Genomic DNA, 12,214 nt, shown 5'->3' with positions numbered 1-12,214 from the left:
CCGAACTGGCTGGCAGCGGAAACGGTCGACACATCAAGCATAAAAAGAAGATTAAAAAGGAAACACCCAACAGATCTCACAAAGGACATAACCTAACAAACACGATGATGGTACCCCGCTGGGGGTAGCCACCCACATGATATATTAGTATACTGCTATAATACTTTACCAAATGTCCTACTGGACAAATTGTAAAATTTAAATAAATAAATAAATAAAAAAAACAAAAAAAAATTGTAAACGCCCCATGGTACGTTAGAAACCATAGAAAGAAGACTGAAAAGGGAACACCCAGCAGATCTCACAAAAGATATATCTTAACAAACACGAAGATGGTACCCCATTGGGGGTAGCCACCCATGATAATCAAACAGATAAAAAATTCTACCAAATATTCAAATTGGACAAATTGTGAATGTGAAATTTTAAATAAAAAAAAAACACTATCTATGATACGAAACACCCCTCAGGAAAAGCATACGAAGAGGCCAACATTTTTTAATATTGAAAATAAATGAAAAATATACAGAACGATAATAAAATCAATTTAGACGTACGGAATAGCACTATAAGGAACAGCAGTAATGAGCCACATAAATAAATTGCAATGGCTACAAGTGAAAATACTCAGAATAATAATCAACGCCCCATGGTGTATCAGGAACGAGGGTAGACGTAAAGATTTAAAGATACTAGCGGTCAAAGAAGAAATCGGCAGGTATGCAGAAAAATACAAGGAAAGAAAGGCAACACATCCAAACCAGCTGGCTGCTGAAGCGAGCAAAACTCTATAGAAAGAGGACAAAAAAGAGAATACCCCACTGACCTGACTAAAAAAATAAGAAAGTCAGACTCGAAAATGGTATCCCGCTGGGGGTAGCCATCTACATGTTATTTAGCAATTAAGCTAGAAAAATTTACCGAATGCCCAGCTGGACAAATTGTGAAGCACAAATTAAAAAAAAAAAATTATCTTCCGCTATTAATTCCTGTAAGGAAGATTTCTACTCCGAGACACCGTGATAGCCGCTCTGATCACTGTGTCCTTTTACAATTTTCACGATGCATTGAGAATTGATATTTCGCACATTAAATAAATACTCACACTACTAGAACTTCGAGGTTAGCATACGAGTCCGTTGATGCGTCAAATTTTTGTAAATACAAATAATCGTACTACGTGGTTACTCCTCGTCAAACTTTCCGTTACACGAGAATATTCATCCCCTCCAATAGGTCTCCGTTTTGGCGGACGACCGGCAGCGATTTTCAAGTTTCTTCGCGTTTTGATTACAGATTCACATGAGCGAGCCTTTTTCTCGCACCCATTGTATGAACTATATTTGTGTCACACTAGATCATCGTTCATTTGTATATATGCTTCGTGCGTGTAAATATCACAATGTCATATATAATAAAATTACGCCACTTGACTGAATTAAGCACATTGTAATGAATTCTCCCGGGATCGGAAATCAGCTCCCCGTTCGCAATTAGTATTTAACGAAACAATTCCATCCGTCTTACGCATACAAACACACACGAAACGAAAAGAAATACCTTTCTCGATAATTGATATTTTTTTCAACCGGAAAAACACGTTGTTCTAATTCCACATCTGATATGTGGAATATTATGTGGAATATATATTATTATAATCTATTATTTGTATAAACATATCCCGATTTATCCGAGACGCCGCGTGTACTCAGAATGGTAGAAAACGCACAGAATAGTCGATTCCGTCCGCCCTTGTTGACGATTCTATGAAGAATACTCGAATATCTTCGGCGTTGTAGTCGCAAAACCCTTGAAGCCTGCGAGCCCCTGAAACAGCAAGGCGCATAATTTACGGCACCCTCAAATGTCTCAGCTACCTCTTCCTGGAACCGGGGATGGCGAAAATCAAGACTACAAGTGTTCAAAGTCTCGTGCTTCTGAATAAACTGCTGGAATTATTATTAAAATAAAATTTAGGTTTTATTATGACAAAAACATTATCGCAAGGAAAGTAAATTTAATTTTATGTCTACAACGCTATTGCGCATGGAAAATATATTAAAATTATTGTATCATTCCACTGATCCATTATCGTTTAAAAGGGAAGATTTTCTTTTCATCTCTAAAAAGAATATAATAGACAGTTAGTTTCTCTTTCTAAGGCAACTAAATTTAATTAGTACAGAAAAGTATGAACATTTTCGTAGGACCACACAATGAAATGGACTGTTGTAGCGTGGAACCAAAGCGAATATACTTCATTTATAGTGGAACTAAATAGATTCTTTTATACGATAGCGTGGAACATCTTCAGCAATTGACCGCTGAGGGCAGCACTAATCTGAGAATAACCGGAACGATAAGAGTGAACACTTTCATTTCTGGGATTACCCTGTAGAATTCATTCATAACGCACTACTTAAAAGAACATTAAAGATTGGAAAGTTAACGTACATTAATTTTTATAAACAATATAATACTAAGTATGTACGTACTTACATATTTGAATTATATGATTCAATGATCCCTATATAATATCAGAGATTTCCTCTCTAGTAGTACTAGAGAGTAGTATGTTTATTATATAGTTATATGCTCTTTGCAAATACATATGAAATGAATTTTTTGTACAGTTTATACATATTAGATTTTTGAATATTTAGGTAAACAACTTCAGTTTCGTTTATAAAGATTCCGAAAAAAGCAACATTTTAGTAAAAAATATATTTTCCTCAGTGTTGCGTACATTTCGTACACTTGATTGTATTATCCGTACTATGTCTTCGATACAAATTGATGGAAGCCTAGGCGAAGGTGTATGTATTTAAAAATTGTTTATTTTATAAATCATATAAGATTAGATAATTCAAGTGCTTTAATTTGGATTTATAGAAGTATATGTATGTAAAAATTATTGAATGCACAAATGAAATATGTTATTTTTAATATTCCTAACTAAAATTTAAAAAGTTATGCTTATGTTTAGGGTGGTCAGGTATTAAGAATTGCACTTTGCCTGAGTGCATTATATAAAATTCCAATTAAAATTAATAATATACGAGCAGGTCGTCCTAAGCCTGGCCTTGCTGCACAACATTTAAAAGGTATGTTCTTGTTAAAATATAACTTTTGATTATTGTTAATCTTGTTTTTTTTTTAATTGAACATTATTACAGGAGTAGAACTGTTAAAAGATATGTGTAATGCAGAAGTTTATGGAGCTCATATAGGATCAACAACTTTAGAGTTTAAACCTGGTCAGTTAAACACGGATAAAAAACACACATTCTTTGTGGATACAGGAACTGCTGGCTGTATTTGTTTGTTAGCTCAAGTAGCTTTACCTTGTGCCCTTTTTCTTCCAAAAAAGGATACAGTTACATTGATTCTTAAAGGTGGCACAAACGTTCCTATGGGACCACATATAGAATATTTTACAGAAATATTCAGACCATTACTTAATAAATTTGGAGCTGATTTTGATTTTAGAGTTATAACAAGGTATACGTTGATGTGATGATACGAATTTAGCCATTTTGTTCTTAATATTTTGCTGTAAACTATAGATATTTATAGAATATTAATTTTTTAACAATTTATGTAGGGGTTATTATCCAAAGGGAGGTGGAGAGGTACATTTGTACATTAAACCTGTACATACTTTGAAAGCTATTACTTTAACTGATCCAGGAATTCCACATGAAATAGTAGGATGGGCATATGTTGCAGGTGTTGTTCACATTAGAGTATGTATCATATAGTTGTATAATTGTAATATTATATTTCTTTGATACATATCTTGTTTGTTTTAAAGGAAGCACATAGAATGGCAAATGATGTAAAATCAGTTTTAACAAAAGGTTTAAATAAATCTAATATTCCATTGCCACCTATAAATATCGAAGTTTATAAAGAGGATAGATCTGTAACTATTGGTAATGGGTCTGGCATCAAGTAAGATTTAGATACAGCCAAAAATTATGAATTTTATACATTATGTTTTTAATTAAATATGAACGATATCATCAGTGTAATGTGCGCTACGACTAGTGGATGTGTTTTTGGTGGATCAGGATTGGGTTCTGGACGTCAAGAGCAAGTAGCACCAGGTATACAGGCAGCTAATGAAATATTGGACACAATTTTAGCAGAATCCTGCGTTGACGAACACGCACAAGATCAAGTATGTATATTTTTATAAAATAATTAAAAATAATTTGTTATTTTTATCATAAATTATAATTACTTGTATATTTTAGTTAGTCATCTTGATGGCTTTAGCTAAAGGTACTTCTAAAATTAATCTCGGAAGTAAAAAACTTACTTGTCATACTGAAACAGCTATAAAAGTGGCAGAATTGGTCTTACAACAGTTTAATCTTCAATTTAAGTTATGCGAAAATAGAAATGATGGAAGTAATAATTCCTATACCTTAGAATGTGAAGGTTGTGGGTACGAAAATAAAGATATAAAATAAGTAACAGTTGTATATTCAGAATAAGTAAATGCAAAATGCATAGTACATGTATTAGTTGCTTTCTCTCATTGTTACCTTATTTATTTTATCAAGAATAATTATAACACATAAAACAAAGAACTTGTATAACATCTGTTCCTTTTCTTATTTGATTATATCTATTTCTTTTTTGCAATATTTATGTACATAATTTTTTATTCAATCAGTAAATGAATAACTTTATGATGTTTTCTGTTTTATAGAAGAAGCAAAAATATGTTAAAAAAGTATACATCTAATCATAATAAATATTTTAATAAGAATTATCATTCCTGTTTTTGTCTAAAAAATGGTTCTATAGTTCGTAAGAATTCTCTTTCAAACATTTCGTCCGAAAACCGATCTACAGATGCTCTAAAAAAATAATTTATTTCTGATCATTTGTAAATTTATCTTTCATATTAATCAATATGATTTATTATTAAAAAATAATAACGCAAAAAGTAATAATACCTAGCAACTGTCCTAATGGCATTTCTATCTTCTGGATGCATGTTGATAATATGTGCCATAATCTTTGCATATTCTTCAGCTTCTGTAGCTAAAAATCCATTTTGAGACCCTGGTTGTGTTTCTATTATATCAGCCCTATAATTATTCATATATTACAATTATGTATTAATTTGTGTATTTTTATTTTTATAAAAGAATATTTTTAGCAATAAATTTTATTGACTATATCAATGGTTCTCAGCCAAGTAATATTTTTCTTCAATTCTTCTTTAACTTTAATTTTGCTGGTATATATTTCTGAAAAAGCTGAGGATCCTTTGACTATTACATTACTATATTTTTTATTACACTTTACCTTGGTCCACCAGAACCATGAGCTACTACAATTAATCCAGCTGCCATACATTCAACAATGCTTATACCAAAATGTTCATTCCACATTGTATGTAAACCTATCATTGCTCGTTGAAGTTCCGATAGAAGTTCCGAGTATGGTATGTTTAGTTTAAATTCTACATTTTCATCTAATGCAAAATGTTTTGATAAATCCTTCATATCTTTCATGCGTACTTCATCTTCAAAATTTCGACAAGAACCAATAAGAATTAAACGAATCTGGCAAGATCATGTAATATTGCAATAAAAGCTGCTAATATGAAACCTTTTATTATTTATATCATTATATTATATTAAACTTACTTTTTCCCAAATCTCTTCTTTAACGATTGATCTAAGTTCATACATGGTTCTCAACATTAATGGATGATTCTTTTCTGGTCTAAATTGTGCGACTGATATTATACGAATATTATTACATTTTTCATCATCATTGATAAGTGGCAGTGATGTTAAGTGCTTTACATTGCAAGGTGGATAAATTTTATGAGTTTTCAATGGACATTTCCAAATTGTATTAATATGTTCTTCGGTCCATGAGGAATTAACCATTACAATTTCTGCCCTACTGCCAACCCAACCATATATCTGAAGTAATTGTTGTAAATTATATCATCAAAGCATAATTAATTAATAATCTTTATATACATACAAGTCCAAATAATTTATAATAAACAAGTTTAGCTGCCGATAAAAATGGATTTCTAGCTATAACTCTTTTATTAGTATGAGAGATAACTCTTCTATAAACATGTCTCAACATATCAGTTGAAATTGTGGGGTAGTGAGTATATGTTGCTACTCTACACCCACCAATATATTTAAATAATGGATATGTAAATGCATAACCCATGGTATCGATGTAAATGTCTAAAACAATATTTTATATGTCATGTAACATAATATATGGTATTTATAAAACAATTATTAAAACAGATATGAAATTAAATTTTACCTGGTACAAAACTATTTAAAGCTTCAATACCTAACCAAATTGATCCCAAACTCTGTCCTAAAAGTGTAAAATATGGATACATTGAAGGTTCCACCCATTTGCGCCTATGTAAGTATACAAATTCAATTTTATGCTCAATTTTATAATTAAATACTTTTTCTGCTTTATTTAAAATTTGTTCTGGATGTGCATCAAGATCCCCAGTATAAATAACTATGCATACATTAGGGTATCTGATAAAAATAATAATTTAAACATATGATAATTAATTAAAGTTATCGTAAATAACATAATTATTATTTAATTTATTAATTTATTTAAAATAGTTATACCTGGTTTGTATAGCACTCACAGCAGCCCAAAGTACTCTTTCACCTCCTCCACCTGAATTACAATACGGATGAAAGAAACCTACAACTGTTTCCTTGTGTGATCTTTCCATTCGACTTTTGGAATATTGCTTTCTCCATGTTATTAATAAAATAGGTAAGATAATAAATATACATAATATTTTACATATGACTATTACAAGCAACATATTTAATGAGAATACCATACGCATCCTGAAAGAATACAAAATTGTTAGACATACACATAACATTTGCTAGAAAAGATTTTAAGCTAAAATATAATATTCTCACAAGAAAGAGATACAAATCTTACATGAGAAAATAAAAATTCATTTTTTAGTTTTTAAAACACTATAAAATTTAACGAATTGATTTGCCACGTGCTTTTTTACAATGTTTTATATCAATTAATGTAACAAAATATTTTCAACCAAACCATCGCTTAATTTGATCACACACATCTTAATTTACTAACATTTTTTTCAGTGTAATTACTATTGTGCTTATTGTCTCGTATATTATTTAATATACACAAATATATATTGGCTTTCATATAATTAAGGTGATAATTAATGCAATTCTCCTTTGAGGTAATGTATATCAATTATTTATTCGCAACATACGAATTTCTAATTTTATTTTTTAATTTATATCGATTTTGTTTCTACTTTTTAATTATAGGCTAGACTAACAGCTGTTAAAAGTAGACGACATTTAAATTCAATATTATTCACACGTGTTACGTTAAATTTAGTAAAATATCATCTAAAAGCGTGGGAGTTTTAATATTCATTCTGCACATATATTAAAGGTTCTTTACAATAATAAATAATTTTTGTTATTATTATATGAAATATATAATTACACAAAAATTTAGTTTTTTAAATTAAACACAGACTTCATTTCGAATTTTTAATTATGCCGCTTAAATTCTATTTTACCACTTTTATTTTATAGCTTTATATACGAGAAAGAAATGAAATTAAAAAATAAAATAAATTGGATCTTTTCTTAATCAGAGAGGAAATTTCCTTTCTGTTTTAATCTTTAATCTAGGCGTCAATTTCAATTCATGTATCTCTGAGACTAACCAAACCCTTTTCAAATGTCATTAGTGGAAGTTTGCCATGGATATAGAAATATGTTATTGTATATTGTAGAGGAGTGCGTAAACGAGTTGAAAAGGCGAAAAATATAGGAATAGAAAAAGATCGCTGCAAAAAGCCTCCTGTATTCTTGCTTATAATAATGCAAGCACATTCGTACAGTATGTAACTATGTATGCAAGTGTAACACCGATCAACAAGCAGCGTCAGTGAGCTTGCCTAATTAGACAAAGAGAGAAGGGAGATAAATTCAAGGTTCTGTTTCTATTCCCATATCGCACTCATTTACGCGGTAACACATGTCCAGCTTGTATGTATAGACGTATATGTAAATATTCAAATGCATTTGATGAAACATCAAACGAAATGCGTAAAGCAACAACTATATATATATGTATTTAATTTATATCAGCTTGTATGTATATATATATACGTATTTTCACCACATTGCTAAAAGCAAAGGAAATCCGCCATATTTTCCTGTGTCTTCCAATATTTTCTGAGTGAAGCTACATTGGACAGGCAGTTTTTGTTTCATTCGTAGCAAAATTACGTGATTAGAATTTTTCAACGGTACATTAATAATCCATTTTAATATTGTTTCTTTATGTAACTCGTGCATTATTCATGTCCTCTTTTCAGCTTAGAAATGCGTTGTTCACCGCGTAGTGCATTCTATGTGTTATGATTTGTTTATTGATTACGACGTATTCATAATGTTTACGTACTGAAAACGCCTTTCGATCTAAGTCATATTGTCATTTATTTGAAATCCAATTGATTTACTTAATTTGTGTATTAAAGAAACTATGAAATTCAATTGATCGCTGTACGATATTTCTTTCTGAAGAAAAAAGAGTTCCAATTTGTACCAAAATAGATTAGCTTGTAAATACATGGATTATTTTAGAAAACTGTACGAATCGAAATGTATGTTATTTAGAAAAATTCATTTTACGTTATAATTTTTGTATACTTTATAATGAAAATATTAATTCGTATATTTATTTTAATATCATTGTGTATTTAATTTCAGACATAATTTCACGTTATATTTGGTACATTATACATGGATCAAATTAAGCAAGAATTTGTAAAAGTATCATTTCTTGTGCGGATGTGAATAAGTTTGGGACAAGTTTAAGTTTTCCAAAATGATAGACACATCTATAAGTTCTTGTGCTAATTCAAATGCTTCGCTTGGAATAGATCAAGCATGTTTCAGTATTTTGAATTTATATATTAATCCTGTCATCTTTTATGCAATAGCATGGGAAGCTTACACAGTATGTATTCATATATACACAATTTTGAAATTAATTTATATATATCAAACACATGTGTAATATCTAAATTATATATAAATTATTGATTTATAGGGTACTGGTGTCCCGTTGGCTACTTTAACACCAAAAAGTAATACAAGTTTGATAATAAGCACAAAATACCCATTACACATATATTATCAAACTGTTGAACCACATAAAAATTATGAATATTGTCAGTAAGTATCCTTTCTTCTTATACGAACAGAAAAAGTATTACAAGCCATTTTCTTAGAAACTATAGCTAATATTTACTAATTTTTGTTTTAATTTCAATGGTACAAGGGGGCTGATTATTTTTGGAGCAAGAGATTTTTCTAAGATGACTGCTAGGGGGTTAATGGAAGTCCCCCTCATTTTTTTAAAATTGAATGCATATTAATTTCTGTTCATTTGGATAGCTGTTCTGAGACTGCAAAACATTTGCTTAAAGCATTTTTTATTATTCTGCGTAATTAAAGAGTTATAACGAGAAAAAGATCTAAAGGGAGACTATGCAGAGACATCAAAGGATAATTAAAATAGATATATCTTAAGGTACAATTCATTTTATTAAATGTCCAAAGTGGAAACTGTTGATATCTAAACATTTATTTATTTCTTGTATGATATTATTTCGTACATTTGATAATATTGTTGCAGTTATAGATTTACAGGCATTTAGTATTCTTCTCTTTATATCTTCTTTTGTTATAAGTGTTGTACTCATAACTTATAGATGTTTAGAAGTGAACATCATCATATTAAATACTTCTAGAAAATTTTGTTTCAGAAAAATCTTTTGTACCATAAATAAACAGTCCCCTTATATCGTGATATTTAAAAAAAAATTAATATCTGCTATGGTTTTCAAGAAAACAGGTTGTAACACTTTATTTGTATATATCTGATATGCACTTCCATCCAACTATGTATTTATTTCCAACCATCTTTGTAGCACAACTTACACCTTCAAGGAATATGGTAGTTATGGATGGAATATATCAAGTGCTGATATATGTTCTAATATTTATGTAATACATGAACCAAGAAATAGCTACTTTCGTAAGTAATATTTAATAATACATTTTCATAATCGTGGTTCATCATAAAATACTAACAACTCTAATACTAACAAATTTCTTTTACAGCAATTTTGACAGCATTTATGATATATATCTTATTAGCAGTCACATGGACAACATCTAAAGTTATTATACGAGTAATAAGAGGAAAATTGTCCCCCAATAATGTATATGATGTAGGCATAGTTTGATATATTATTGTACATTTCATTTCATTCCATTTCATTTAATTTAATATTATTCTAGGATTTGAATAGACTTCAAGAAGAGAATACAACACATCCAGTAATTAGAGTTACGAAATTCAGCAGTAGAATACAATCAGTAGACGCGTTTAGAGGGTATTTTTATATTTTTGCTTGTTGCTCGCGTATTTGCCAATTTAGATATCATATTACTTATATTATTACAGAATTGCAATATTACTGATGATATTTGTCAATAATGGAGGAGGAAAGTACGTTTTCTTCAATCATAGTGCATGGTTTGGACTTTCCGTTGCTGATTTAATACTTCCTTGGTAAGTAATTATTTATATTATGTTTAATCTTTCAAAAAGTACAATAAATAACTTGTAGGTTTGCATGGATTATGGGTATGTCGATAACAATCTCAAAACGGGCAGAACTTCGTTTAACAACATCACGTGTGAAAATAACTTTATGTTGCCTTCGACGATCAGCGATATTGATTCTTCTCGGATTAATGTTAAATTCAATTGATAGTAAATCTTTAAACGATCTTCGTTTTCCTGGTATTCTTCAGTTACTAGCTGTGTCGTATTTCGTATGCGCCATATTGGAAACAATCTTCATGAAACCCCATTCTCAGGTTTGAATATAATCATTTTTGTTACGTATAGCTTTTACATTTATCTAATTGGTATCTACAAAAATTACTCATTAGGATATCTTACTCCAGTTTGGCCGTTTCGCTATATTCCGAGACATCTTAGATAGCTGGCCTCAATGGTTAATTATGGCAGGCATTATGACTACACACACATTAATTACATTCTTCCTTCATATGCCGAATTGCCCGACGGGTTACTTTGGACCAGGTGGAAAATATCATTATCGTGGAAAATACATGAATTGCACCGCTGGTGCAGCTGGCTACATAGATAGATTGATCTTTGGAAATCACACGTATTCTAAAATAAAAGACTCTATTTATGGTCAAATCTTACGTTATGACCCTGAAGGTATATTGTTTATATATGTCTATAGAAAAATAGTTTGTATATAATTTAATATCCATGACGACAATTAAATTGCAGGATTGATGAACACTATATCGGCTATATTTATTGTTTATTTGGGAGTTCATGCTGGAAAAATTTTATTGCTGTATTATCAGGGTAATGCTAGGCTGATTAGGTGGTTCTTATGGGCAATATTTACAGTGAGTTGACAGAAATAAATTTTTTCGGAAGGCAATGTAATTCCTACTAACATAAAATATTATTTTCTAGGGTATTATTGCTGGAATTTTATGCAATTTCGAAAACGAAGGGGGAGTGATTCCAGTTAGCAAAAGGATGATGACATTATCGTACGTTCTGACTTGTTCTAGTTTTGCTTTTTTGTTGTATGCAATTTTATACTTTCTTATTGATTATAAACAATTCTGGAGTGGAGCTCCTTTCATTTATGCTGGTATGTATTAATGCAAAAAGAAACTGTTATATAAATAAATATTCTTTTTTATATGAAGCTATATAATTATTGTTTTTCATAGGGATAAATCCAATTTTTCTGTACGTTGGTCACGTTTTGACAAAAGATTTATTCCCATGGGCGTGGAATATCGCTCATCCTTCCCATGCTTCTCTTCTGGCTATGAATTTATGGACAACAACTTTATGGGCAATAATTGCATATCTTCTTTATAGGAAAGATATTATCATAACTATTTAAAAGTATATCTATCAGCGTAATAATATCTACCATTGCCTTAACATGAATGAAACATTTCTTTTTTGTTCTATAAAACGTAAAGAAGACTTTCTATCTTTTAAATTAAAATTCATATTCAAATATTCTTTT

The 12,214-nt window shown here is 30.0% G+C and overlaps 3 protein-coding genes across 14 annotated transcripts in view; 2 read left to right on the top strand and 1 right to left on the bottom strand.

The window, feature by feature from the left end:
• The window catches only part of LOC100748932 (RNA 3'-terminal phosphate cyclase), a 12,296-nt gene extending 7,764 nt beyond the window's left edge, over nucleotides 1-4,532 (top strand). The window contains exons 1-8 of one of the 4 annotated variants that reach the window (XM_012385653.3): nucleotides 2,235-2,365; nucleotides 2,664-2,816; nucleotides 2,987-3,104; nucleotides 3,177-3,501; nucleotides 3,605-3,746; nucleotides 3,815-3,954; nucleotides 4,030-4,183; nucleotides 4,260-4,532. In XM_012385653.3, coding sequence (XP_012241076.1) covers nucleotides 2,778-2,816; nucleotides 2,987-3,104; nucleotides 3,177-3,501; nucleotides 3,605-3,746; nucleotides 3,815-3,954; nucleotides 4,030-4,183; nucleotides 4,260-4,478 — 1,137 coding nt within the window. In that variant the 5' untranslated portion in view covers nucleotides 2,235-2,365; nucleotides 2,664-2,777 and the 3' untranslated portion in view covers nucleotides 4,479-4,532. Of the gene's footprint in view, nucleotides 1-2,234; nucleotides 2,488-2,663; nucleotides 2,817-2,986; nucleotides 3,105-3,176; nucleotides 3,502-3,604; nucleotides 3,747-3,814; nucleotides 3,955-4,029; nucleotides 4,184-4,259 lie in introns of those variants that run through there. The other 3 variants (XM_003489511.4, XM_012385650.3, XM_012385651.3) reach the window with 3 other exon arrangements.
• Nucleotides 4,476-8,115, bottom strand: LOC100748818 (GDP-Man:Man(3)GlcNAc(2)-PP-Dol alpha-1,2-mannosyltransferase). Of its 4 annotated transcripts, XM_003489510.4 has the most exons (9): nucleotides 7,763-7,889; nucleotides 6,985-7,436; nucleotides 6,654-6,884; nucleotides 6,322-6,554; nucleotides 6,019-6,236; nucleotides 5,670-5,954; nucleotides 5,326-5,585; nucleotides 4,971-5,105; nucleotides 4,754-4,871 (listed from the first exon to the last, which is right to left on the bottom strand). In XM_003489510.4, exons 2-9 carry the CDS (start codon nucleotides 7,002-7,004, stop codon nucleotides 4,784-4,786), a joined length of 1,470 nt encoding a protein of 489 aa, XP_003489558.1. In that variant the 5' UTR covers nucleotides 7,005-7,436; nucleotides 7,763-7,889; the 3' UTR covers nucleotides 4,754-4,783. The 4 variants fall into 4 exon arrangements, with proteins under 4 accessions (XP_024223412.1, XP_003489558.1, XP_012241072.1 ...); XM_024367644.2 differs by lacking the exon at nucleotides 7,763-7,889 and having other exon boundaries at nucleotides 4,476-4,871; nucleotides 6,985-7,004; XM_012385649.2 differs by lacking the exons at nucleotides 6,985-7,436; nucleotides 7,763-7,889 and adding an exon at nucleotides 7,997-8,115.
• LOC100748696 (heparan-alpha-glucosaminide N-acetyltransferase) lies at nucleotides 7,769-12,166 on the top strand. 6 transcript variants are annotated; one of them, XM_012385646.3, is made up of 12 exons: nucleotides 7,769-8,032; nucleotides 8,814-9,063; nucleotides 9,157-9,281; nucleotides 10,040-10,146; nucleotides 10,233-10,342; nucleotides 10,413-10,507; nucleotides 10,579-10,686; nucleotides 10,745-10,997; nucleotides 11,073-11,370; nucleotides 11,446-11,570; nucleotides 11,641-11,824; nucleotides 11,907-12,128. In XM_012385646.3, exons 2-12 carry the CDS (start codon nucleotides 8,932-8,934, stop codon nucleotides 12,083-12,085), a joined length of 1,716 nt encoding a protein of 571 aa, XP_012241069.1. In that variant the 5' UTR covers nucleotides 7,769-8,032; nucleotides 8,814-8,931; the 3' UTR covers nucleotides 12,086-12,128. The 6 variants fall into 6 exon arrangements, with proteins under 6 accessions (XP_012241069.1, XP_024223410.1, XP_033176597.1 ...); XM_024367642.2 differs by having other exon boundaries at nucleotides 8,011-8,350; XM_033320706.1 differs by lacking the exon at nucleotides 7,769-8,032 and adding an exon at nucleotides 8,052-8,192.
• The last annotated feature ends 48 nt before the right edge of the window (nucleotides 12,167-12,214 follow it).

The sequence above is a fragment of the Bombus impatiens genome, unplaced genomic scaffold, assembly GCF_000188095.3.
Source record: "Bombus impatiens unplaced genomic scaffold, BIMP_2.2 scf_0332, whole genome shotgun sequence".
NCBI classification, from domain to species: domain Eukaryota; kingdom Metazoa; phylum Arthropoda; class Insecta; order Hymenoptera; family Apidae; genus Bombus; species Bombus impatiens.
The sequence above is the reverse complement of the archived record's forward strand: the minus strand, read 5'-3'. Positions and strand labels throughout refer to the sequence as shown.

Excerpts from the sequence above, each read along its gene's own strand:
- LOC100748696 (XM_033320707.1), top strand. The coding sequence starts at position 8,932 with ATGATAGACACATCTATAAGTTCTTGTGCTAATTCAAATGCTTCGCTT. Across the intron at positions 10,508-10,578 it reads TCAGTAGACGCGTTTAGAGG|AATTGCAATATTACTGATGA; the intron begins GTATTTTTATAT and ends ATATTATTACAG. Across the intron at positions 10,687-10,744 it reads GCTGATTTAATACTTCCTTG|GTTTGCATGGATTATGGGTA; the intron begins GTAAGTAATTAT and ends AATAACTTGTAG.
- LOC100748818 (XM_003489510.4), bottom strand. The coding sequence starts at position 7,004 with ATGAATTTTTATTTTCTCAT. Across the intron at positions 5,955-6,018 it reads ATTATAAATTATTTGGACTT|ATATATGGTTGGGTTGGCAG; the intron begins GTATGTATATAA and ends CAATTACTTCAG. Across the intron at positions 4,872-4,970 it reads GCCATTAGGACAGTTGCTAG|AGCATCTGTAGATCGGTTTT; the intron begins GTATTATTACTT and ends TTATTTTTTTAG.